Source organism: Kryptolebias marmoratus, linkage group LG10 (genome assembly GCF_001649575.2).
Source record: "Kryptolebias marmoratus isolate JLee-2015 linkage group LG10, ASM164957v2, whole genome shotgun sequence".
Lineage (NCBI taxonomy): Eukaryota > Metazoa > Chordata > Actinopteri > Cyprinodontiformes > Rivulidae > Kryptolebias > Kryptolebias marmoratus.
Window position 1 is genome coordinate 15423289 of NC_051439.1, and position 27489 is coordinate 15450777.

General features: G+C 41.8%; 1 protein-coding gene across 2 annotated transcripts; it reads left to right on the top strand.

Annotated features, from left to right (window-relative positions):
- On the top strand, nt 1-27210 carry si:dkey-157l19.2 (uncharacterized protein KIAA1522 homolog). 2 transcript variants are annotated; one of them, XM_017415501.3, is made up of 8 exons: nt 1-326; nt 7296-7596; nt 20901-21041; nt 21126-21169; nt 21255-21390; nt 22165-22275; nt 22405-26136; nt 26362-27210. In XM_017415501.3, the coding sequence occupies exons 2-8, from the start codon at nt 7320-7322 to the stop codon at nt 26412-26414; spliced, it is 4494 nt and encodes a 1497-aa protein (XP_017270990.1). In that variant the 5' UTR covers nt 1-326; nt 7296-7319; the 3' UTR covers nt 26415-27210. The 2 variants fall into 2 exon arrangements, with proteins under 2 accessions (XP_017270990.1, XP_017270997.1); XM_017415508.3 differs by lacking the exons at nt 1-326; nt 7296-7596 and adding an exon at nt 16961-17520.
- The last annotated feature ends 279 nt before the right edge of the window (nt 27211-27489 follow it).

The following is a 27489-nucleotide window of genomic DNA, read 5'->3' on the forward strand; positions in this document are numbered from 1 at the left end:
CGGGGGTTTTCCTCTTCGTTCCTTCAGTCTGTAGCCCGACAGCACATGACAGCGGAGGAAAAGTTTATTTTCTTGACAAACCAAGGGTCGAACCGGCAGAGACTTGAGTTGTTTTTGTGTTTTTTTGTCGCTTAATGAATCCAGTTGTTTCATGAAGCGCGCCGCGGCGTTTTCAAGGAAATGCTTTACATGAAGTTTTCCTAAGAAGACTGAGAACTTAAAAAAAAGTAAAGAAGAAGTTTGGAGTTGGAATGAGGCCCCAGAGAGACGCTTCAAATGGAGAGTGAGTGAAATCAATAAAACCAGGATCTTTAAAACTTCTCAAGGTATGTTTTACTTCTGTTTTATCTTTAGAAAGTTATTTATGTGTAGCTTTTGTCAGCTCTGACTGTCTGAAATGCACATTCTGTATAAAATGGAGTTGAGTATTCCTGGGAAAATAACTTTTTCCAGCTTTAAAACTAATAGCTATAAAAAATTAACTTTACATACATTTGTGTCGCACTTTTTCATCGTGTTGCTAAATCCGCCGCAGCTGTTCTGATACAAACAAACTTTAAAGCTTTAGTTTGAAGTTAAAAGATTAGTTGTCGTGTCATTAAGAACCAGAAGGTGTGGTGCAGATAGGTGTATTAAATGCGTTTAGATGTGGGAGACTGGCTCAGCTTGAGGGATCCTGGGAGGTAATTTAAAACTTCTGCTTCTTCTCTCAGCTCAGGACAATAAAAGCTATTGTTTGCTGTTCCTTACCCAGCTGGAAAAGACTTCTGACACTTAGTTTCAGCTGTTTCAGTCACTGGGTGTCCAGAAATAAAAAGGACCCCTTCAGCCCCCCCTTTTTGTTTTTGTTTACCTGCTGGACTTTGGACAGGAGGCGAGCTCCAGATCTGAACTTTAATTTACTGCAGCACTTTTAGTTGTTTTTCTTTTAATCTTTGTTTTTTACCTTTGGTAGGTGAGGCTAGGAATGAAACATTTGTTTAGAAAGGGTGTGTCACATACTGGTGCAGCTCCTTCACCAGGCTGCCATGCCAAGGCTTGTACCTGTGGAAATTACAGGTGTGCTATGTAAGCAGCTGAGATTCTGCAGACGACCCAGACAGGCTTTGATGTGGAGGTAAGGCGACAGATAACACGGGGCTGTAAGGAGAAGGAGCAGTTCCATTTAAACCAACGAGAAAAGATGCATTCTTTTCTGTGGAAACGGTGCGACCGGATTCACATCCAGTTGTGAGCTTCGTCAGTGGAGGAAAGGTCAAAGCAGCTGGTCCAGACAGGCAGCCAGAAGAGGAACAACCAATAATGAACACATGACTGACTGAGTGGTGTCTGTGTGTCACAGAGGCTTCATGAGTGGGAAACAGTCTGCCGTTAATCAGAAGGATGAGTAAATCATCCAGGTCCTTATCGCCACTTCGGAAGAATCTAATGGGCTGCTGTTAGATTAAAGGACCATGAATCGTCATCTCTTTACTGTCCAAGATGCTTTGTTTTTTTTCCCCTATAGATCTGTCCACAGAGGTGACAGCCATTTTAAGGGACTAACTCCTGCCTTCCACATCAGCAGTTTACTGACAAATATGTAAAATAAGATTAGCTCATAAGCAGATATCTCCTGCCATGTCTTATGACTACTTCGCTCAATTTCCTCCAGACGTTGAAGCCGGCTTTGGGGCAAAAATCTGTGTTTTGTGGCTTTAAAAAAATGTGTCCGTTCAGTCTGCCAGCAACAGCATGGAAATACAACCCAGAATGACCAGAAGCAGAGTACAATAAATTATCAGTACTTAATTTAAGCATCAAGTTAGATATATTTGTGTTTCACAAATATAATAACTGGTTCTAAAACACTGGGTATCAGCCAGTGGACGGCCAATAACAGTGATTAGCTGACCCATCCAGGATTATAATGCCTGTTTAGCCCCATGTACAGTGCAAGTATAACAGTTTTTAACATGATTGAATTTAAAACATATTTTCCTGATTTGCTGCCTTCAGTCCTTTAATCCTGCAGGCATTAGTCCACTGTTTCCTCCTCTCTAGCTGCTTTTAGGCAGATGAAAATATGCAGGAACTATGGGTCTGTTTATCGTTTACGTCTTGAGTTTAATGCCTGCTGTCACAGGAGTAAACGCCACACCATCTAGGCAGTTTTTACTGCTGGGGCTTGCACTGTTTACATGATTTTGGACCCTAAGATGATCATGTGACTGCAGACAGATCTGTTATGAGAATATAAATCAGTTTTCCCTTTAATTCCAAACTATTTTTTACTCATTTTCTTGGTACTTCTGGCCACTCACACGCCTCTCAGACTGAGGTAGCTCCATATTTAAAGGATGTTATTAAGACCAGGTTGTAGTTTTAGGTCTCCACAGTCCAGCTGTGCTCACGTCCTCTGTGGACTGGTTTCTGCAGCGGGGCAGCGGTTTCTTTTTGTCCAAGTTTGACCTGCTTGTTCGGGGGTCTTAAAGGCCGCAGTCCAAACTTAGACTCCTGGCAACCCATGGAGGCAACACAAACATGACACTTCACAGCCGTTGTCCCTGCTGGATGTCATCTTAAAGAGAAAAAATCTACCTTGGGTTCACCTTTTGCTGCACAATCCAATGTAGCAGTTTATCTACTTTGACAACAATCAGTTCATCTATTAAGTGTGTTTATTGTAAACACAGTTGCCCCACATTTTCTACTTCCACTCTTGTTTTACTCATCCACAGATAATATCAGCCAATGGAAACACACAGCCTCATATTATTATGTTATCTCAAAATGACTCCCATGTGCCAGCTATTATCCATTTTCTTCCCCGGGCGAGTTTTTAGGGGGCTGAAGGAGGGACGGGTGAGGGGGATGATTGGGAGAGGGAGAAAAAGGGACGAGGAGTGGAGGACTTGAGCGTGTGGGGAGGGTGAAAGCAGATTTTGAAAGAAGAGTTCTTTAGACGGTAATTATCAATCTCTCAGGAATGCAGCTGTCGCTCTTACCAGACAAGCTGCTGCATGGCTACAACAGCTTCGCTGCTCTCCTGCTTGCATTACCCCATCGCAGGCCGTCCCTGTCTAACGTGCACACACACCGAGAGCCTACGCAGCCTCAGAAAGCCTTGCAAAAGTTCGGTTTGTTTTTGTTGTTCTCGATACCCACATGCTCGTTTTCTGAAACTGTATACTTTTCTGCAGCAGACAAAGAGACCACATAATGTCAGTAAGGGATTATCTTTCGGTCTAAGTTCTTTGCCGCTGCATGTTTATGCTGATATGTTGGCAGGAAAACAAACTCCTCGAAACTTTTGGCCACCCGGAGTTTTGGTTCTTTAAGTCTCCTCTGCTCAGGAAAAAAAAGGAAGCTAATTTTTTTTTGCATATTTCACACAGCCCCTGTCTTCTTTAGTCATTTACCAGTTTCCGTTGACCAGCAGCTCTTACAGTGACCCCTGTCATCAGTCATCTTGTGGAATGAGTGCTCGCAGATGAGTGTGCAGAGACGTGGTTCAGACAAGGTTACTTAAGTTTGTTCCCAAGTAGCAATGCTCGCCTTTGTTTGATAAAGCCCAGAGAAGACAGCCAACGCCCTGAATGATGCCTGCAGGTGCTGCACAGTAACACCAGTTTTGCTCAACACTTGCCATTTAGCAACAGGATCATAAAATGTAAAAAAAAAAAATCTGAATTTCCACACAAGCTGTTAATGTAAACCCTACTGCTGTGTCTTTTTAATGTGCGTTTCTTGCAAAAAGGCTGGAACAGATCCAGAACACCCATCCCACCTTCTATAAGAGAAGTATTAAGCTCCTGATTGATCATTTTTCTCTTCTCATGCAGCTTTAGGATTGTTGCCATGTGAAACCAGCAGCTTAGGCGTAGATATGAATGGCCTAATGGATAAACTGAGCCGGTCCTAATTCAAACAAAGGTGGCTGTCTGTATCTCTGCCACTCCCTCCTGCCTTATCCCCGTGAGGTCTGCTCTGGCAGCTACCCTGCGTGACTCAGTGCGGTTACATTTCCATTTCCTGTAGCCCCCCTCCTTTGTCCCCCAGGCCACTCGCTTACCTGTGAGATTCTTATTGCTCCTGTTTGCCAGAGCCGATAAGATTACAGCTCACTGTGTGAGCCCACTGAGAGTTTTGAGGGGCTGCTGTTAGAGGTCAGAAGTCGTTCAGCTCCTGTTTTGGATCAAAAGGTGTTTTAACCTGCCATGCGTGACGTGTTTAACCTCGCTTTTCACCTCCCGAATGCACTTTGTACTGGTGTAAATCCCACCTTTACAGGAGTTCAGCGGTGCAGCTTTGACACTGATCTGTTCGGGGTGTCTGCTGGTCGTTTTCAGACATCACATACTATCCTGTGCATTCTTTGCACAATTCTTTGTCAGCTGGAGTGTGGGATGAAGCTGCATGGAGCATAATCCTGAATTAGCACATTACAGCAGGGCTTTGCTCCGGGCAAGGCAGGTGTCCCTGCCTCCCATCGCTTTACAGTTGCTGACGTGTCTGCAGGAGAGCTGAGGAGATGCAGGTTCGCCCTGGAGTTCATGTCCTCAAGCTGCAGTTCATATCACTGTCAGGACACTGTAGGACACATCGTTTCCTCATATACCCAGTGTCTGAGTTTCATGTGAGTGTACTAACTTTTTTTTATTCCTGTTTACTTTGCGAGGACGTGTGCACGCTACGCGTCAGAGCTGCAGGTATTGACTCAACGTGTTGAGGTTTCTGAGGTTAGAGCGGTATCTTCTGTCCGATGGGAGGTTTGACGTCTTTTGTGAAGGCTAAGTAAACAGCATGTTGGGACACACGGCTGCTCCAGCAGGACTGGGGCTGATCTTTAAACCCTCAGATATTTCATGTGAGGCAGAGACAGCGAGGGGACACAGGTTTTTATTCAGTTAAACCACCTAAAACCGATACATGCCACATGTTTGGTGTAAAAAATCAGACTTTTGTGCTTGTAGTTTATGTACAAACTTACTTTATTTTTACTGAAAGGTGTAACTAAAGATTGTGTTCAAAAAAGATGATCAGACTTATATTTTTAGACGTTTAAAAGAGCCTATGCGTCACCCATAGATTTGTTTGCAGGACTGAAAATTACAGGTTGTTTTGTTTAACCACAGCATCGGTGACATGAGTCAATTCCTTAAAGACCACAATACCCAAGCGGTGGTCCTCTGGGTGGTCTTTGCCGCAACCCAGAGTTCTTAGCATTGATCTGGTCGTCCTGTGATGTAAGTAACACGAGGAGTTGTTGGACTCTCAGCAGCCTGTGGGCTGTAAGGGAATAAACCAGCCTCAAAGAGAAGGACAGAGACGTTTGATTATTGCAGCCAGAGCTGATGCAGGGATGTTAGTCATGCCTAAATGACTGTAATTTGGAGCAGGAGAAACACGGGGCCGAGTGTAGGGACAAGACTGTTACTTTTCTCCGGAGAAGATGGAAGCTCCACTCTGGTTTTTGGGCTTTCACTGCATCATCATGGTCCTCGGAGCGCACTTCCTTCACGCCTGCTGAAACATCTCAGATGTGCCATAGATTTCAGATTATCCCTTCATATTCAGCTAAACACTCCTGGTGTGAATTTGGATTCAAACTTCTTTAGGATTTAAAGTTATGCATCACATTTCTAGTAGCAACCAGTCCTGTGTTTTGACAAAAATCAAAGGTGTGACAATAAAAATACTGATTTCATCTAATTGTAATGGATATCCTGCTGTAGTAGATCTCATGTTTCAAAAAGGTGTTTTCACAATGAAGTCAACCATTTCTGATTTATGCAATTCTTTTTAATTTGTAGTTTTGTTCAGACTTAAATATATATCAAGTGTTGGATGGATTGTCATATATTTTGTAACCTAATTAGGAGTTTTTGAGCATGAATTTAAATCTTAAGTGTTTAAATTCACAACTTTCTTAAGCTTTATGGATGTTTTCTATATATTTTTGTATGAACTCAAGACATAACTCACAGCTCGATAACAAAACTGATTATTTAATGAAAATATTAGCTATACTGCTGAGCCCTGCTTTAATTTTATGGATTTATGATTGCAAATAGATGTCAGTTTCATGAGTGTCAGCTGTGTGTTTTGAAATGATGAACATATAAAGTTCACCATGATGGACTTGTGCAAACTTTGCATGGATTTGGAAGAAAATGTCCTGTTGGTGTTTTCCCTGATGTGACCACAAAGTGATATTTATGACCTTCAAGAGGACTGTCAGACTTCTGTATTAGATTTTTGCTCCGTTTTCGCTCCACGCTTCACGTTCCAGCTCTGCAAAAGTCATGTTTGTAAAACTCCGAGAACATGACATGCAGTACGTTTCTGTGGTTTGCTTTCGTGTCCCGTCATGCGGCGGCAAAGTGCTCCTTCACGCTGGAAGGTGGTTGGTTACGCTTCTCACACTTTACTAAAACCAGTTTGTAGGTTGTTTCGTTTTTCTTCAAAACACAGACACCTTTTATAGGAATTCAAGACCGTTTCATTGTGACTCCTGCTGTCCAGACTCTGTTTTCTGTCGTCCTTAAACCTCGCTCCTACGTTTATTATGATGATAAATTTCTAATAAAGTGCAGAGCTGGAAGAAGCCCAGAGTAAGATACTCGTCGCCCAGGAGCAAAGCCGGGAAATCCGCCTCGTGGTAGAAAACAAGGTAAAGAGGTGGGGGAAGGAAGCAAAGGGAGGTGGATGAGATCATACAACGGAGTGAAGAAAAATTACAGGAAGATGGGTTCATAAAACACTGATAGATGAATGCACGCTGTTCAGGAAGACTCCTTTAATGCCCACTAGTGTGTGCCGTTTAATTTTCTCCTCTTTACCTCCTCCCAGGGCGCTGTTGTGGCTGAGTGTAAACGTGCATGAGCTTACGGGTGCGGCTTTGTGAATTATGACTCCTTGTTCTGGAATGAAGGGAGCGGTGCCAGTTTGTTCTTAACAGAACTCAGGAGTTTGGTTTAGAGGAAGGACTGTGGTCTGAGTCGTCTGAATACACAGGATGCACATTTATTTGTTGCACGTCTCCATGAACCAGACGGAACGATCTGCGCTGACGAGAACCCAGAGTTTTATCTAGAATCAGCAACGTCCACAATCATGAGAATAATAAGCTTTTGAGGTTAAGAAACCTGAATTTTATGTCTGCTTTATTTGTCAAAACTCACTGGGATTGAGATGATTTTAATACTGAACACATTTCCTTTTAAAAATCTGGAATTTAGAGGTATGAAATCAATCAGAAATCCACAGTCTCTTATCGTTGAGATAATTTCTTCGTTTTTTCTCTTTTTCAGGGCGTAGCTCCAGTGTGAGGTGGCATGTCAAACCGTGACTCCATGGGGTTCGGGGAGCTGCTTCCCCAGGATGTGATTAACGTTTTTGCCCAAGAGAAACACGGCAAAAGGGGCCGGAAAAAGCGACCCCGCTCCTTCGGCCTGGCCTTCAGCTGGTTCAAGAAGAAGAGGAGGAAGAACCTCGGCAGTAACGGGCAGAGCCACGGTCTGGGCCTGGCCGTGGATGGACACCGGGCCGGACACTTGGGTGGACACAAGGGAGGACAGAAGTCAGTGAGGCAGGCTCAGGGAGACAGTCATGGTAAGAGACCACTCCACAGTACTCTGTTTTAGGGGCCAGTTGCAACTTTCAAGGCGTGTGGAGCGTGGTGGGTGGGTGTGAGGTGGAGGTGGGGGTTGAGACTGGTTGTGGCACCAACCCACAATTGACTAAAAGCTGAAAACAATCTGAAAAGGTGGAAAAATTTCAGGGTTTTTAAGATATTTTGCATGTATTTCCTATTTTAAAGTAACCCAAAATATCCGAGTTGATAAAAAAGTCTAATTTAAAACATTTTGTCATGTTTAACTTAACCAATTTATAATTTCTGTAAAGGTTAAACTTAGTCTGACAGCTGATTTCTAATGAACTGAACCAATCTGATACAATCCTTTGACCTTCCTCACTTTTAAGGCTGTTTATGCTCCACTGGTTCTTCCTTGAATGACATTTATGTGGGAAAAAAAAACATTATTCTGTATTTTAATAATATATTGCTCTTTCTGGGGCTTGAATCTGTACAATAATGATGTCAAACACCAACTAATAACACTCTGTCAACAACTATTTAATAATTTGTTTCAAATTCGATTTTTATTTTAAAATGGTTTCTCATATTTTCTTTTCCTTAAATATTTCTACACAATGACTAAGGCGAGAAAAACAATCAATACTTTTAATTTCATTATAAAAACAGGTCAAATTATTTTAGTTTGCATGAAAATAAGAGGATGAGAAAAACCTGTGTGTGACAATGTAAAATAAAACCAACAAACCCTATGGTTAAAAGAAATGTTGCTTTCAGAAGTCTGTAAAACAAAATGGGTCGCTGCTACTCATCGTCTGTGCATCAGATAAAATGACTCAGCTGTTCTGATTAACAACAAATGTTGTGGATAAACCCCTAAAGCTCAAATACATGCTTGAATAATGAGAAAAATTACATTTTCTTTGGACTTTAACCTCTTAATATCAAACTGGATCACTGTGGGGCTTCGCAAACATTATTATTACTAGTAGTAGTATTTTTTGTTTTCTTGCATTAAAGTTTGGCACCTGAGCAACTTTTGTTGGTCACTCTTGTTTTAGGCCCTTTAAGTCTTTTTTCCCATCACGGATGAATTTTTACTGCATCCAGCAGAAAGTCACAGTGATTTTAGTAACTTTGACTCATTTAATTACACACCCTGCTGATTCTCTGGCATCTGCTTCTTCTGAAACGTCTCTCAGCTGCTTCTGGCATGTGTAGATGACCAAAACCGAACAGTTCTTGCTTTGCTAGGATGTCTATAAGACACAACGAACTCTTCTCTGTGTGACTCTTGGTCGTAGGCTTGTAGTTTTCTTTTTTTTTCCCGGGGCCCCATTACTGTTGCCATGTGGGGGTTGTGATTCATCTGTCAAAATGTTTGATTAGGTGGGAAATGGCGCAGTGGTTTAGTGGTTAGAGCTGTCGCCTCCCAGCAAGAAGGTTGCTGGATCTCTTCCCGACCTGGGGCCTGTCTGGGTGGAGTTTGTTCTCCCTGTGCACACATGGGTTTCCTCCCACAGACCAAAAACATGCATGTTAGGTTGACTGGTGACTCCTAAATTGTCCCTAGGTGTGATTGAGAGCGTGGATGGTTGTTTGTCTCATTTGTCTCTGTGTGTCTCTGTGGACACATAGAGATAGATGGGAAATGTGAAGTAGGATTTCCCCACACTGTAATAAAAGATGAGCGCTATGACTTTACCTGTCTGTGGTTATGATTGAACATCATCAGGTGACATATTACGCTGCGTCATTATTTATTCATCCAAAATAAACAAAATAAAGACGCAGTGTGTAGAATAATAAGTACACCTCATTATTAAACAACTCGTAGAACCACTTACAGCAGCAGTAACTCTGTGTAATCGTCTTCTCTATGATCTTATTAGTCTCCCACATCAATCACCCACTCTTTAGCTGCAAGTCATTGAGATCTGCAGCCATTTTGTTTCTGCGCAGCTCTCTCCAGGTACCACCACAACATTTAAATCGGGTTGAGGTCTTGGCTTCGACTGGGTCTTTGCAGCATTTTTCTGTTTTTTTTCTTTTTCAGTTGTTTAGTTGGAGATTTGTGGCTGTTGTTGTTGTTGTTGTACAGTTTGGGCCGAGCTTTAGCTGTCAGACGCACAGCATCACATTTAAGGAGGAGTTCGTTGTTGACTCAATGACTGCAAGATGTCCGGGTCACGTGGCTGCAAAACAAGCCCAAATCATCAAGCCGCCACCACCGTGCTCGACAGGTGTTTGTGCTGATATGCTGCGTTTTGTTTTCGACAAAACATTTTGTTCTCAGTTTTCTAAAGGATGTTGCTTCCGAATCAAAGTCTTTTTTTTTTTTTTTGTTAAATGTTGCAAATCTAAAATGTTCTGCAAAGTCCTGTCAAAGATGAGTCTTTTTCTTGGCCCCGGCTCTTTGTCTAACTCTGCTGTCATGATGTCGAACATTTAACAAGGTAATTGAGGCCTGTAGAGTCTGAAATGGAGCTTCCTCCAAGCTCTGACCTTGGGGTGAACTTCCTGGAAGTGCCACTCTGGAGTTATTCACTTGTGAATAATTGTTCTTATTGTCGAACGAATGAATTCAGATTTATCTGCAAGTGACCTTATAACCTCACAAGATTTATGGACAGCAAGTTTTTTTTAAGGATGCTTCTAATGTCTTTCCTCCTCCTCTCCAGACCAACAAACTTAGAAAACGTCTCCTTTATTGGTGATGTTCACACTTGTTGATAATCAGTTAATTAAGAGAAGTAGATTAGCAACACCTGTCTGAAACTTAGCTTCGTATTTCTTTAAAACCATTAAAACAATTGTCCTTAATTTTTAATGCACAGTTTCTGCATTTTATGTTAATTTCTGTTAAATGTGTTCACCATCTGAGGTTTTACTTTCCTTCTTGATGATGTGTGCTATTTATGGGCTACTTTTCCTTTATTTGACACTGATTAGTTTGTAGATGGAGCCGCTGAACAGATTTATTTCCTCCCAACTGAACTTATTTTAATACCAGCTCTAACAACTTAAACATCTTTACTTTCTCCTCTCATTTACTATCACAGCTGATCTTTTCTTTAAGTTTGGACAAAATCTACAGAGCTACTTTCTTTAAATAGTGTAAAAAATTGCTAAAACAAGTGTTCAGCAAATTAGTTTCACACCTCAAATAATCTGTCAGTTTGATCAGAACTGAGAGGATTTTTCTGAGATTTTAGTTCATTTTAGTCATTTTGGACGGGATGAAACTGAGTAAATGGGTCGGATGCAAAAGGGTTAAAAGAAGAAAAGGAATAAAGTGGGAACCAGTTTAAACATTATGTTCCTTGGCTCCCAGGTGTGTGTTTGTTCACTGAAAGGATGTTTGAACACTGATTTCCTACTCTGTTTCTGACCTGCACATCACTTTGTTTGTTGTGTTTAAAAAAAATCCACTTCCTCCTGTTCTGAGAACCCATCACTTACTTACCTGGTTAAATAGAGAAAGATGTTTAGTTTTCATTTAAAGTCTAACCAGGGACAAGGTCAGCAGAGTAGCCATGTTTTTTTTAGCTTGTCTACCAAATAAACTCTAAAACAATCAAATAAATAAAAGCCCTAACATTCTTTGAAGGAATGCATATCACCCGCCACCTTTCATACTTTCATACTGCAATCTCATTTAATATTGAGAGCTTCTGCGTGATCTGTTGGTGCTTGAGGTATGTGTTGAAGATGACTCTCAGCTACTACCACACCAAATTTTAGCTCAGTGTCTGTAAAATTGAGCCATTTTTAAGGTTCAGCTGTGTTGGTCGTCTTGAATTGGTTAATGTCACTCTGATGATTGCTTTCTGAGAGTTTTACTAAAATCTGTCCACCTATTAACACACATACACACACATTAGGGTAGAAGTATTATCACCTTTGCCTTTGGTGGCAGATGATAATTATTAAAGAAGTGATAAATAAATGCTGCAACCTTGTCCTTCTAAACAAGACAAAATAGCAAGAGTGTGACGTCTCTAAGCTAATGGTCACGTTGGTGCACAGACAACCGTCTGCTTTAACAAAAGTATACAAAGACAGAGTGCATTTGCAAAAAAACATCCATAATTTACCAAGAAAATTGCAGCAACAATTTGACTTTTCCCAGAGCTGTGCTCTGCAGGTCGTGTTGGAGCTTGCAGAAGTGCTCATATATCAGCAGGTCGGTCGGAGCCGGTCCTGTTTGTCTTTGTGAGCACTTTTTTTTTTTTTTTTTTTTGTATTATTGTTGAGCAGTTTGAACTGTCAGTGCTAAGCCAAGTTTTGTTCTGAGATTAATTGCAACCTTGATGCATTAAGACCTGAAACTGAAAAAGAAACAGTCCACATTGAAGCAGAATCCTGTTTTATTGCGTCTGCTTCCATAAAAACCGACAGAAGAAGAGGCAGTGTTTCGCTGCTCTGGGCTGTTTGCTCGTGTTTGTCTGGAAGTGCTTATCATCCTGGCTGACTGCTTTACAGACACAAGAGGCTCCACTTGTTTATTTTGCTGCGTCTTCTCATAGTGGAAGCTCAGATCATATGTGGGAAGGCTGTTGGGGATTTCCACGGGATATCCAGACTCCTTCTGACTCATCAAACTATACCTACATCAGAGGAGGAATATGGAAAAGCAGCTTCTTAGGCATCTCTGTAGATTTGGTAGATAATGAATACAACTGAAGCGAATGTTTGTGGGCTCTGTTGCACAGTTTTTACATAGTTGTCCTGATTGGTTACCACAGCAGAGTTCTGTTTGAGAAAGCAAAGACTGAGAAGAGATAAGGTCTTTATCCTCTGCCAAGGTTGGCTTCGAGGCCAACTCCTACACTGAGCAGAGGTCAAAAATCTGTTCGAAAGACTTTTCACCTCCTGTATTAAAACAGGTGAAATAAGCATTTATGCATGCATAGGAGGGCAGCTAGGGTAAATATTCTTTACAGCTGTGTATTAAACGCCTCAAAGTGGCAGGCCTCGGGGTAGAGAAATCCTACACATCACTACAGCTCTTAAAGTGCGATCTGTTCGCTGTGATTTATGTGCATGGTAGGCTGTTATTGAGCCCTCAGCAATGAGCACTGGCAACAAGCAGAGCTAACTCCTCATCAGACAGGAGCCACGCAGCTATTTGAATCCACCTGAGGTGGTTTATTACAGGAGGAGATGTGTTTCAGTGCAACACTTGCCCGGAGAACTGAGTCCCTCCAGCTGAGCTCCTGATGATGATCTGTAACGATGCCAGCGGGGCCTCCTGCCCCCTGAAAGCTTGGCAAGATGGGCACAGCGCCAGTTAATTAAAAATCACGCCAGAATCGTTACAAAAGAGAGCACAGGGGGTTCTGCTATTTTTTTTCTTTCAGCCATTAACAATGCAAATCGTTTTTAGAAATTACGTTTTCTGTTCAGCAAAAAACACAACGTATGGTCAGCTCGGCTGATGTGGAGTTTGTGTTTTTAAGGGGGAACCGTTTGTCTTCAGCTGGAAGATAAATAAGATGAGGCTATCAGCACATCAGAAACTTTAATTTGTTTTCAGTTTCACTTAGAGATGACAGTGCAGGTTGACCCAGATTCCCATCCAAACCCCTTGCTCTTACAGTAATGAAGTTTTTGTCAACACGACCGGTGGAATTTGATCAGTCGGGTGGGGAGCTGCACAGAAGCAGGCTTTGGGGCTGATAAACCCTGACCTCCTAAACCTTTTAGTGTTGTAAACCCATTAATTCCACATTGTCTGTTCTGATAAATTTGCTGCGTTGCATTTTCAGCCTGAAAGCAGAGCTTTATTGACTTTCATTAAGCCACTTCGTGTTCTTGTGGCTCTTTGTTTACCTGTTTGTCAGTGATTTATTTCTGTGCCCTTCTCTCCTTTTGACCTTTCATAAAACTAACCAGGTGCCTCTTTGTTTATCTCGTCTTTATTTTAGGCATTTAGAGAAATTCACTTCCTAACAAACAAGCTTGTTAGGGATTGATTAGATCATACAGTCCTAACAAGATATTCTCTGAAGGTCACCTGTTTGCTTAAAACACTCCCTGAGAGATTCCTGGCATTCCTGATCTTTGACTTATTCCGTGGAGAAAGCTAGAAAAAGAGAGCTCTTTGTGCACACTTGAGTTTGTGTTGGGCTAGCACGCTTAGATCAGGCCTTTATGAACCATTTATTTAGATTTCCTTTGTTGGTCAGTTAGTGAAAGACATCCCTTACAGAAGCAGGACATCAAACCCTGAATGTTTTAACTCCTGTTCTTACAGATATTTGTGGAGCCGTTAAACGTCAGCTTTAGAGGTTAGTTTTAATTCATTTGGGAATGATTTGCACACTTTCAGGGTTCAAAACCAGGTTGAACTTTATAGGAAATCTACTAGAGGAGAACTAGAGGATGACTGCGAAAGCAGCTTTGGGACAGTAGAATCAGTAAAACATAAATGGGTTTAAATTTCAGCACATTATTTTTATTTAGGAAAGTAAATTAAACTAACATTTTAACAGGTTACAACATCCATCTTTTGGCTGAAAATAGAGCAGCATGATTTTGAGGAAAAACATGATCTTCAGTTTTTCTCCTCTAATTGCAGGTAATACTAGAAAATCTAAGAAGAAATTTAACACCCTGGTTGACTCACCATGACATAATTGTGTTTATAAATTATTACTTTTTAAATTCAGCTGGGCTTTAAAATAATGCGGCCTTTCCTTGTGTGTTTGCGGTGGTGCTCAGACCTGACTTTGCCGTCGTGCAGACTGAGTTTTGTTTTGTTCAATGAGTTGTGTTGGATCTTCTTATGGCAACATCTGTGAGCCTCTGCAGATGCACTTCCTGGTTCTGGTAGCAGAAAATATTTTCATACAGCTATATTTAGGAACTGGTGAAAAAAAAGGATACATCGCACGTGTTGTTTTGTAAATTCACCTTACTGTGAAGAATTTTAATTTAATTGGAGTAAATTGGAATAAACTTTTTTTTTCTTACTCCTGCAACAAGCACGCCTCTCCACAGCCTCCACGACCTCTAAGAAAGGATCGCGGCAAATTTGGAAAAACCTCCTTCAAAGATGTTTTTCCCTGACGACGCTCCTCCGCACCCTCACCGCGCTCTGTATGCCCGCTCTGGCTAACGCAGGCTGTTTCTGTGACCTTGTCCGGATCTCGGTTGTAGCCTAGGCATGAGGCCAGCATGATCAGTCCTGATTCTCGACAACCGAACTGTGTCGCAGATTTGCTGCTCCCGCTTCAACCAGGACCCTGAAATGCTGCCAGCATATATACCAAGTAACGGGGACCCCACTGCGTTCTTAATACACATCAGAAAACCTCACTAAGATCCTTTAAAGACCATCCAGGTTCTGAGTCATTGTTTAAGCTGTAGAATGGATTCAGTGTTAAGGGGTCCTAGCTGACTGTGTGCATGTCCTGCAGTATAAATGTGCTCACTTCCAGTAATTGTACTTTAAACAGTGACAAAAAAGTCATTCTGCAGATACCTTGCAGGTGTAAACTGATATTTTTGGGAGTATTTAAATAATGACGTTCAGCTGAAATGATAGCGCTCGACTAGCTGTTTCATGGAAACTTACTCAAAGTGCTTTTCTTGACACTGAAGCACGAGCAGCCAAAGTTAGACCGATTAGCTGAAATACTGTAAAGGCGCTCTTGTAGCGCCGCATGACACAACAACGATGAAGAGCAGGAGAACAGGTTTGAGAAAACCTACTTATGATAGAGTTTCACTCTGTTCATGTCGGGAAACCATCAACATTTTTTACTAAACTAACTTCTAGGAAAGCCGTTTCACTAAAAGATGCTCCTCTTTGCTTGGTTTTATGTGTAAAAATGCTTGTTGATTTTTAATGTGTCGCCATTTAAAGACTGATGGTCTGAAAAGCGTCAGGGTGAGAACTGACACGAGAAACGCGCTGACGAGAGGAGAATCTCTTGACTTGCCTACCTGTTAAGTAAACAGTTACGCAATAGCTTCTATTATTGCCTCGGCCTTCAGTGCATTTACTGGGATTTTATTACAATAGATGAAGAGTCACCACACCCAAATTGGCAGGAGTGATCACATTTAGGTCACCCAAATAAGGAGGTTTGCTAAAAGTGGCAGATATCCGTCTTGTAGACTTCAGGGTTTCCATTTCATCGAGTTCCTTTTTATTCTTTGCGCGCTAAAAGTTTGGTCTTACTGTAAATAAACAGCATTAGTTTATGAAATCGTCCATTGTTTCATTGTCAAGATGCGAAGATATGCGACTCTGGCTTCGCTCCAGCTGCACCAGCTATTGTAGAGAAGGAGAAATGTTTGCCAACGCTCTCTGGCAGCTCCACACCGAGGTTGATAAGATGCTCGGTTCTGTCAGTTTTGCAGGTAACCACTCGTGACTTCTGTGGTTAAGTTTCTCTGTTTTGGAGAAAACAATAGACTTGGTGAAGATAACAATGTTGATGTTGCCTCACTGCTGAAACAAGGTTGTGTAAAAGTTGATACAGTGTTTTTTGTTTTTTTTTGTCTGAGAGCTCATTGTGTTTGGATAAGAGCTGCGATAAGCCTGAGTTTTCATGGTGTGTATTCGAGCCCGCTTACTTTAACCAGAGTTTAGAGTTTAGTTTAATCAAGTTTAGAGTCTTTAAGTTTTTTAGAAGTTGCAGTGCATTTCTAATTGTGGATTTACATTCTCCAAACACTTCAGAGGTGATTTTGTAACTCATTTTTGAAATGATTGAAGGAATTTTTTCTATTTTACATTTCCACAAACGTGTATTCCTCAAACAAAACACCTTATTTATCTATTTTTGGTCAATTGGACATTGTGGGTGCAGCTATATATTCTGTAAATAAAACTACTTTCAGAACTTTGTCTAAAATCTTTTCAGTTTTTCACCTGATGTGTTTTATGAGTCTGAACAGCCTTGGATGTGAACTTGACGGTGTACTGTACACCCTGGAGGTGGTAATTCAAATAAAACAGTCGTTTATTGTCTAAAGTCACATATAGTTGGGACTTTTGGCAAACCTGAGCTTTCATTAAACAGGCACCAGCAGGCCTGAATATTTTCTGTTTTCCTGCACATTTATTGATGAGATTTGATTTATTTGCTGGCGCTCCTGTCTCAGCTGGTAGAAACCGATTTGACTGGATGTTAACTGTGACGTGGAAACGAACCGTCTCCATCGTAATAACCTGTGTTTTGAGTCTGTTGTGGATCCCATGTATTTTTAGAGAAAGCTGACCCACGTTGGTTTCCTGGCGAAGCGATTGTGTTGTCTGACGTTGACGTGGAGCGTGACCCCCTCTCGCTGCGGGATGCAGGCGGATCGGTTACCTGGATTTTAGTCCCTGTCACACCACTCCTGCTGCTTCTTTCCTTTCAGCCGTGGTGTTTATGTTTAATTCAGTGAAAACCAAGAACCAGAACAGAGTCAGTAGGTTTTCTTTTGAGCTTCGACAAGGATTCGTTGAGCATAGTTTGTTCTTTTTTTTAAAAAAAGACGGTGACCCTCGAGCTCTTTCCCACTGTCATCGCAGAGCTTTTAGTTGAGTTTGTGTTGATTACAGAGGCTTAAATTCCTGGCAGGCATCACCCTGAGAGCTGGAGAGTATATCCCTGAATGGCTGTCTTCCTGACTGTGCAAAACAAGATAAAGGGGCAAGTTAGGGCAGAGACGAGAGGTGTGTGTGTGTGTGTGTGTGTGTGTTCACGAGGCTTCTCCTGATTCTCACATCAATGCTGGTTTGTTTGCATCGGGGTAGACTACAGTTTGTCGTTCGGTCTGCTGAGAACGGGACTGGCTGCAAATGGCCGTCTCTCTGGGACGATCAGGTGGGCAGAAAAGATGGTGGCCGACCCCTCCCACCACAGAAACGGAGATTTTGAATCACTTCCGTCCAGCAGAGGACTACAAAGTCTCAGGACAAAAACCTCACACCACAGGTATAGTTTCTTCTCGTCTAAAGTTGTCTTTATTATCGGGACCGACCGGCACTCCCAGCTTCCTGACTCGGTCTTTTTTTATGCTCCACGAGGCACTTTTAAAGTTACATCAACTACTAAGTCTGTGAAGAGTCTCTGAGTCACAGTAACACACACATTTCTTGACTATTACACTTGAGCTTTGTACTTTTTGTACTTTATGCAAAAAGGAAAGACTCACACAGTCTTTCACAATCTGCAAAACTAAAAACAAACAAACAAACAAAACAGCCAAAGAAACTGAACTGAAATATTCTTTATATACTTTAGATTTCATCTTTGCCTTTAGTCCTTTTTTGTAAACATATAAATATGATTCTTAAATTCTTCTTATGTATATTTAATTAGCATTAAAGATCATTCAGATTTGCTTAATTTTTCCTTTTTCACAAAGTAAAAATAGTTTTGTTTTCATCCTCTTTGCCTAATTTTATAGAATATTTTTAGTAGTTATTAAACCTTTTATGCTGCATCTTTCAGAAGTAAAAATAAAACTTTCATCAGTTTAAATAGTTATTAAAAACCAGTGAATGCAAATAATAAAAAATTACATTTAGCTAAAACATTTGTGACTTTTCTGTACTTTTTGTTGCTTTTAAGTGAACCAAAGTTGGATCCACAGGAATAAGACATTCTATGAAAATATGCTCATATTAAAACTTTATTTAAAATATGAAAACTTTAACAAATACTCAGTCAAATAAGAACATTTTTATGGTTCTCCTTAAATATTTGCCAATTGGTTAAAGAAAAACTTTCCAGTTTATTCATTTAAATCTCATTTTACTTCATTTTGACTGAACATTTATCTCTTTTCCGATTGTTTTCACCACTGTCTGTGATACAGACAGTAATTTGTTTCTTATAACCTGAAACTGTCTGTTTTGTGTTTTCTTTTGGGTGGAAAAGACCAAAACCAAGTGAAAAACAGATACTTTGCTGTTCTCTCATTTGAGTTTACATTCAGTTACATTCAAAGTAGGTCCATAAATCCCCCCTTGAGCTGATTATTCTTCCTCTTCTGTTTTTAAATACTGTTTTTTCTGTCTTTAAAGGCTGAAATCTTACACTTGAATGCAATGATTGGAGATCCAAGATGTAAACACCCGTTTTTTTGTCATAAATAATAAATAACAGCTTTTGCGTAATCCATCAGTGACAGATGGGGTCATTAATATGGACAGAGCTAAAAGTGATAACCGGGGCCCTGTGTTGCCCCGCCCATCAGTTAGGTTTCATGGTAACTAGATAGGGATTTTCCTAACCTGACTAAACTTTATACACGCTCAACAACTCCTTGTTTACAAATGTGGTCAGAAACGTTGACTTCAGCAGCCAATCCTGTTAAACTAGAGTTCAGGTTTTCTTTGTTTTTTTTTTAACTCATTACAAAGTACTGGTACCACTTGTCCATTTTTTTTTCAGTAGTGCTTTTGTCTGACTCACTGGTAGGATCACAACCATGGGAATGTTTTCCATTCGCTCAGATGTCAAACATTCCAAGTCATGCCTGCTCAGCGCACCCGGTAGAGAACAAACACCTCGCTCGCACTTATGTTTGATGTTCTTTCGATTTAGAAAAAAAAAAAAATTGAACAGAAAAAAGATTAAGCGGTCAGAACAAGAAGAAGAAGCGTTTTTAAAAAAGTGTGAAGTATCAGAAATGTACACGCCGCTGATGTTTTCTGTTTTGGCGTTAAACTCGGTGCAGTGTTTCTAAAAACAGTGAGTTTAAAAAAAATAAAAAATTATTCATGACCAAATCATTTAGAGCTGCAGGCCTCTCTAAATGTGGTTTTAATTTTGTATTTTAAAGAAGATCACTTACTCCACCTTGTGGTAACACAATAAAGTTTAACCTTTCTGAATGAACTCCTAAAGAACCACAAAAATAATGATTTTATTATTATTATTTGTTGTGTTATTTATGAAGGGAAAGCTGTGGCTCGAAGCGCCCCTGATGGTCTCAAATCCCTCCTAATCCCTGTAATGTTTACATGTCCGATATCATCTGCGTCCTGAGCGACCAATCAGGGCTGCTGACGGGGAACAACAGTGAGATTCTGGGTGTCTGACTGCTGACGGGGTGGGATGTCAGGAATTAGGCTCCGGAGGATTAATGTCTGTTTGCCTATTGGCTGGAGATCCACTCTCTCTCTGCTTGGACAGAAACTACCAACAACAACTTCATCAAAACAATCCTATCCTGATTGTTTCATGATGTTTATTCAGCCAAGGGACTTTAGTTTACTTATATAGAGCAGAATATTGCTTGTTTGTTTATTTTTTTACCACGATTTGAGCACATTTTAGTGGATTTTTTTTGTTACCTTTTAATAACAGAAGCGATGGTGATGCTCCTGACTAATAACTTTAATTTCTCCTGCTTTCCGGCAGCTCTGAAGAAGAAAGGTAAGCAGAAGCAGCTCTAGTCAGAGTCGTTTGTTCTTATTTATTCGTGGGGAAAGCCAAGTGCGGCTGCTCAGAAACGTAAAGCATCTTTTGTTGCAACAGGCGGAATCAACGGGCTCGTCTTAAACTGTCAATGAAGTTCGATCCTCAAAATATAACAACCTTTACTTTACTGTTTACTGTGATTTTAACAGCGCCTATAATGCTGTTTGAAAAGAATAAAGTAAAAGTGAGCTGCAGTCACTAAGTACCTGGCTGTCCAGCCTAAATCCAGCGTGTTCTTTCAGCGCTGGTGCGGACAGGAGAGCAGCTAATTGCAGAGCACATGTCACTCTTACATAAAAGTGCTGTGGCAGGTTTGTGGACTGTGGCCTGGAAGTGTGAGGACACCGAATGAATCACACCACATGGCAGACAAGGTTTCTGTGGTGGTGATGTTAGGGGTCATAAAACATTAAAGTTAATTTTATGCTTTTGTCTTACTCGACTGCGACTCTATATATTGGCTTTATATTTATATATTTGACATTTTAGGCATTGTTATTATAAAAAATGAGGACTCTTGTAGTGTGTCGTCAGATGTGACAGGAATCTAAATAATCTCCTTCTCACTGTCTTTTTAAATAATACTTAGGTGGGAAAATACGTCGGCATATGTTGCTGATGGTAGATTTTTGATACATAATCCCCAATTTAGAGCCTTTGTAAAAGTCACAGGAGTTTAATCCCACATAGGAGGAATTAGAGTTCAGTAGATTTAATTTATACTCTTATGTGCTGATAACCTTCAAACATATTTACTGTTTCTGTGCTTAAATCCCCCCTGACAGACAGCTGAGTGCTCCCCTCTTGTCCATATGCTCCCCTTATTTTAAAGTCACTTTAACACAGATTCAAGCTGATCTTCATCTCCTTTTCTCCACTTCAAGCCGTCCCGAAGCTAAACGATGATGATAAGACCCCAGCAGCCCCGCAGATCCAGGAGAACGTGTTCATTGAGGGCAGCAGGTCCAAATATGTGGAGGACCTCCACACCGAGGCTCAAGAAGGGTTGAAAATGATGCAAGAAGGTATAAAACTTAGTAGAGCTGCAGTCTGTCCATCTATCCACCCTGTTAATGTTTTTGTGTAAATTTAGCATTTTCTTTTTGCAGAAAGCAACAGTGGAGAGAAGTTTCAGGACAATGAAAGCACAGTTGTAAGTTCGGTACTCACCAAATTAAAAGTTCTGAGTAGTTTTAATTTTGCTGCTATTAAAATATCTTTTTTCCTCCATTTTGCAGTCAACAGTGACAAACGAAACAGACGGGGAAGGTACAGGGTTTGTGACAGACAGCACCATTCCTGATTCATCTTCCGTCGTCTCCATGCACTCATCAGTGTCCACGAGGTCGTCCCGCTCTGGACTCACTAGGCAAGGTAACGTATCTGTCAGAAGGTATGGCCTGGCATCAAACTGGGAACAGACATATCAGAAGACCTGTCAATAAAACTTATTTTCCATAACAGTAACCATCAGTCAAAGCAACATTTATATCCTTTTTGTGATTTTACGTAATAATGAACATTTGCACCTATAGGGGCGGCAGTGGCTCAGGAGGTAGGGGTTTGTCTTGTAATCGGAGGGTTGCTGGTTCAAGCCCCCGCTCCAGCTGTCTCAGCCATTGTGTCCTTGGGCAAGACACTTCACCCGCCTTGCCTGCTGGTGGTGGTCAGAGGGCTCGGTGGCGCCGGTGTGATGGCAGCCTCACTTCTGTCAGCCCGCCCCAGGGCAGCTGTGGCTACAATGTAGCCTACCGCCATCAGTGTGTGAATGGGTGAATGATTGTAGTGTAAAGCGCTTTGGGGTCCTTGGACTAGATAAAGCGCTATATAAGTGCAAGTGCAAGCTATATTGACACTTGAACAAAAGTCATCTCAAGGCATGTTAGTCGTATCCAATACAGTCAAAGTTATATAGATAATTATATAGTAGAGTTTAGTTCAAGCCTGTCCAATTCAATACAATAGACTTCAGTTCAGTGTATTAGTAGTTGAAAAAATACATTTTTGCACACCACGATAATTTCCTTGATATAAAATTTACAAAATATATTTTGTATTCCTATATATTAAAGTAAAAAAAAAATATATATATAATTTGTGGATGGACTGAGATTAAACACAGATATGTGTTTTTTCCCTGTTCTTCAGGATCAACGTTCAGACCACTGAACTCTGAGAAAAAGTCAGAAAAGTCCAAAACGAGAAGAAAACACAGGAAGAACGTTCCAGGGATTCCTCGGCATGTTCAGAAAGAGCTGGGTATGCTGCTAATCTTTGACACGTTGAACACGTTGCCTCTTAATTACTCATAGAGGAGTGTTTTATTTTTGGAATAAAGGGTTTTTATTTGTTTATCATAATAAAATCATGTGTTTTTCCTTCCTTCAGGTTTGGACAGAGTGGGCTGGACATTGAATCCGACAGTGAATGAGGAGCAGTTTTACAATGGAGAGTCTGATATTAGTCCCACCATTGACGGACCACAGCATGAAGCAGGTTCCCCAAGTGAATCCGATGCCAGCCCTCAGGCCTCCAATATCGTCCATCCGCTCAGTAAAGAGAGAGTCGAGCAGCTCAACGCTGTCCATGCAGGTCACAGAGATGACCTGGCTCTGCTCGACCGCCTGCATCCTCTTCTGACAGATGAGGAGAGGCCCCGGTCCTTGGCCGTCCCCTGGATGACTACTGCCTCCAGCCTCCAGCAGCAGCCGCCCAGTCCTGTCATGACCATGTCGCCACAGGCCACCTACTTGTCCAAAATCATTCCCAATGCTGTTCTGCCGCCCTCCATCGATGTGGTGGAAATTAGCCGAGGTCGGAGTCGCAGCAGCGTGCGCACTGTCAGCAAGAGCAGCCTGGTGTTGTCCAGCCCAGCTCCCTCCCGTGCTTCTTCTAGAGCCTCTTCATCCAGAACCTCTTCCTCCAAATTCACTTCCGCCTCCCGCTACAACGGTCCCAATCTGTCCGACACCTCCGGTTGGAGCAATTCTGAGTCATCAGACACTTTGGTATCTGACTCTTCAACCATCTCCAGCAGCAGCACCCCTAGACAAAAGTCTCAGATTGGAGGTACTTCCATCAAGGAGAACACAGTTAATTTTAAGTCCTCTGATGGTACCTCAAAGGTCATCATTAAGGGAGACCAGGTAACGAAAGATGGGCAGTTTGCACGTAGCCTCTCTGTCATGAAGCCCAAAAGGGCTCCTCCTCCTCCAAACCGCTCCTATTCCCTTCACAGTAAGATGAAACGACGGTCACGAGATCTGGTAGAGGTTAGCATGACTCCTGGAGAACCTGTTCCAAGTGAGGAAAATGGAAAAAACAATCCTGGTTTATCTCCAGACCCCTACAGGAGTGTAGAAAGCCCTGACTACCACGCAGACACCAGTTCTCTGGATGAATCAACAGGCTCTGCGTCGTTCACTCTCATCAAATCTGAGCTCCAGGAACCAAAACCCAAGGATTCACATGCTTCACATAAAAAGCAACAGCCTCAAAGCAAAGTCATCTCTCCGTCCAGTGGATACTCCAGCCAAGATGGAACATCCCCACAAGTCTCCAAACAGTCTCACAGCACATCTCCAAAGCACAAGAACAACAATTTCTTGATGAAGCTTCATAGGTTATTTGCTGGATCTGCTGGTACCGTTTCAGCTCCATCCTTTCCGGCACCTTCAAAGGATGGTGAAAAGGTTGCACCCACAGTGCAACCTAAATCTGACACAATCAGCGTCAGCCCTTCTGTGCAGACCTTGAGAGAACTCTTCAACATCCCTCCCCCACCCAAAGTCCGCGCTCCACCACCTCCTCCCCCCGAGGTCTGGGCTCACAGTAAACGCACATTTGAGTTACTCCTGGGACCCCCGGCTCCTGAAAATGTCTACGCCATCATAAAGAGGAATCCAAAGGACAGGAGACAACAGAGGCAGGCTCCCTGTGTGTCTACAGAAAGCTCTGTGAAAAGCTTAGTGCTGGAAAGAAAACACAATAATTCAACGGCGGAGTCTATAAACGGATCGCAAGGATCCGTACACGTGAACACAAAGACGGCTCAAGAAAGTGGGATTTTATATGCAGAGATTCACAAGGAGAACAATGAAAGGCTAGCTCCGAATGGAGGTTTGAAAGAAATCTGTAAAGATGAGAAAGTGAGAGTAAGCGATATGTTGAATGGGATGTTAGTGAAAGCTGTAGAAAAGCAGACCATAAAAGAAGAAGGTTGTCAGAAAGCATCCAGGCAGGTTACAGACGTAAACACTATCACAGATACATTACCCACCATTTCATTAGTACGTATTTCTCCGTCGCCGTCTCCTCAACTAGCAGACCATCCAGTCCAACGCACTGATGGTGCTTCTGTCTCAAAGGTACGAGTTACATCACCTGAATCGCCCTGGCCTCCGCCTCCCCCACCAATGAATCAAAGGAGCATCAGTAAACCCGATGAGATGGATTTTCCTCTTCCACCTCCCCCATTGTTTGGTGAGGTGGGTCTAGTTTTACCTGTTCAGGTGCCACCAAAAGAGTCCATTCCTGGTAAGGTGGAAGTAGAACAAACCATGGTGGCCGCTGGGGATGAAGCACAGCAGCTGTCCATGAGTGTCCCTCCTCCCCCAGCATATACAGCTCCCCATCCACCAACAGCTCCAGCTCAGAAAGTTCTTTTGCCACCACCGCCTCCTGTGGGATTCACCACTTATGTCCAGGAGGTCACACCCCGGGTTCCTTCGCCAGATGAAGAAGCCTCACGTCCTGTAAATGTTATAGAAGTGGCAGCTTCCCCTCCCAAAAGGATTACTGCTCTTCCCCCTGAAGAACCCGAAAGCAAGCGTGACCCACCACAAAGTATTCCACCTCCACCACCTCTGCCGTCACATCTTCAGCTGTCAAATCAAAATCCTCCGCACAGAAACATCTCATTGGAACCAGAAACTAAAGACTTATCGAACAGTATTTTCATCGCCCCACAGAGTATTCCGCCTCCCATAGAGCCTCTCCTCAAACATTCAATCACAATTCACACAAACGACGATCCAGCAACTGATGAAGCGCCTCCTTCTCCTCCACTGGAGTTCAAAAACACGCCTCCACTAAAAGAGGCAAAAGCACCCGTTCCTTCTCCGCCTGTTGGCATTCCTTTGCCTCCACCTTTACCAGAACAGATTCCTGCCACCATAAAGCATCAGTCCAGTCTTCTGAGCACAGAAAACCAAAGCCAAGAGAAGAATTCTGCACCTGATCTACACAAGGAGCCGTCTCCCATTATCACCCCATCCCTTCTACAGAAGGTCAAGCTTCGGTCCATCAACAGCAGTCCCGAATCCCTCGAAGCTCAAGAGCAGGCCTCTGTGGCAGCTGCACACAAGGATCCCACCTCAATTATAACCCAATCCCTCCTGCAGGCGATCAAGCTTCGATCAGTCAGCAACAGCCCTGAACCGTCTGAAGCTGCTAAAGAGGAAACCCCATCTCCCTTCCAGGTAGTCAAGCTTCGGTCAGTCAACAACAGCCCCGAACCTCCAGAAGCTCGAGAGCAACCAGAGCCCGAGGCCACAGTGAACCAGCAGCCTCCCAACAGACCGACTCCAACCTCTTCTTCCAACAATGAGGCTCCTCAGAAGCCTGTCAGAAAATCTCTGATCCTCCTCTCTCCACCTACAGTTGTCACACCAGAACCGTCCCAGTCTGCTGTGGTTCCACCTGCATCCCCATCACCTGTAGCCTCCCCTGTGAAAAAGTCTCCCGCCGCCACAGCCTCTATGAACCTACAAGAGGCCATCCGTCTGAGGACAGCAGCCAGATCAAAGGAAGGTCCTGCTTCTCGCCTGAGCCTGCACTCCCCAGTGTCACCCTCCAGCACCAGCCCCAGCTTCGTCTTCTCCAAGAGCAACAAAACCGTAGGAGTTGTGACCAAGCAAAAGCAAGAAAACAAGGAAACGGATCAAAAGAAGTCGGAGGATTCCTCCGTGACTAAAGTGGCAAGTCAAGCAGAGACAAAGGCGGGATTAAAGATGCCACCACCTGTTGCAAAGAAACCAAAAAATAAGAGTAAAGATGTAGAGGCCAGTGAAGCTGTGGAGCAAACTGCAGGACAGGAAGCCCAACACGATGGTGTCAAAGGTAAGATAAATGAAAGAAATAAAACCTTAGTTTTCAGCTCAAAGGAGAATCAATTCATAGTGATTTTCACATCAAATAATCCAGTAGTTTACATCTCCCAATCTAATTTCAATTCATTTTTATTTTCATGGTTTCTGAGCAGCAATGCCACAGCTAAAATTCAAATTAGCTGGTTTATAATCCAGATCTTTTCCAGTCTAATTATGCCACGTTTTCTATCTACAGATGCTGCAGAGGAAATAAACAGGACAGCAGGTACTGTTCAAGAGGAGACATGATCCTAAAGTCTGAAGGAGACCTCAGAAGGACTATTTTTTAAAAGAAAGTCTTTGTGTTTGAGAGATAAGAAACTGGATTTGGATAGATGAAAATCTGATTTCAGAAATCCTCTGTTCTGGAGTGGTTGAACTCGATTTTTATGGTGTGGGTCCTAATTTACTCCATTACTCTGTTTGCATTTTAGAGAGTAAATACTGGTTTTTGAGCTTTAAGTTGTGAGAGATGGTGATATTCTGCCCTCTAGTGTCAAACAGTGATTGTACCACTTACAATATGTCCTGCTGAATCAAAACTTTAGACTTTTCCTTCTTACATTGGGATCTTTTTGGTAATTCTTCTGTAAATAAAACCATATTTTGTATATTTAACATATGATAGTTATGGATCTGTTTTGCAGAGTTCTGTAAATTTTCCAAAAGAGTTTCCACACCAATTATATTTGTTTAAAAAAAAAATAAGTTATTTTTTTTTCCTGCTTCAGGAGGGTTTGCATAGATAGAATGACCTTTTTGTAATAAGTGAAATCCAGATATTATATAAATGTAGTTTTTGTATAAATGCTCAACTACATCCAAAGTTGTCAACTGAAGCGTCCCACTTTTAGGCATTTGCATGACGACGTCGGATACAAAAAAAGCACAAATATTAGTTAAAATGAAGCACGTTTCTGCTGCTTTTATCCACTGATGGAGGCAACGCCTTCTGTTACTTTGTGATATAAACTTAACATGTTTGAGAACTGTAATAGAGGAAATAATCATTTAAAGGAAAATTAAAGATTTATGGACAGACCAAGCTGTTTCACCTGAAATCTTCTTTTGTTTGCATGAATTCTCTGCTTCCTGTAGACAGAAAAGCTCCAATGTTTAGTAATTTAAAAACTTTGCTGGGATTGAGACATTATGGAATTGTGTTGGTAAAAAAAATTTAAAAAGTCAAAACAAGAAATAAAAACCATAATAAAGGCAAAAGTTTTCACCACAACCTTGAACTCTGTACCAAAAACAAACCTAAAAGGATCAGTTTATACAGCTATATGCATATCTATTTTTTACAATTGAACAAATCTTTTAC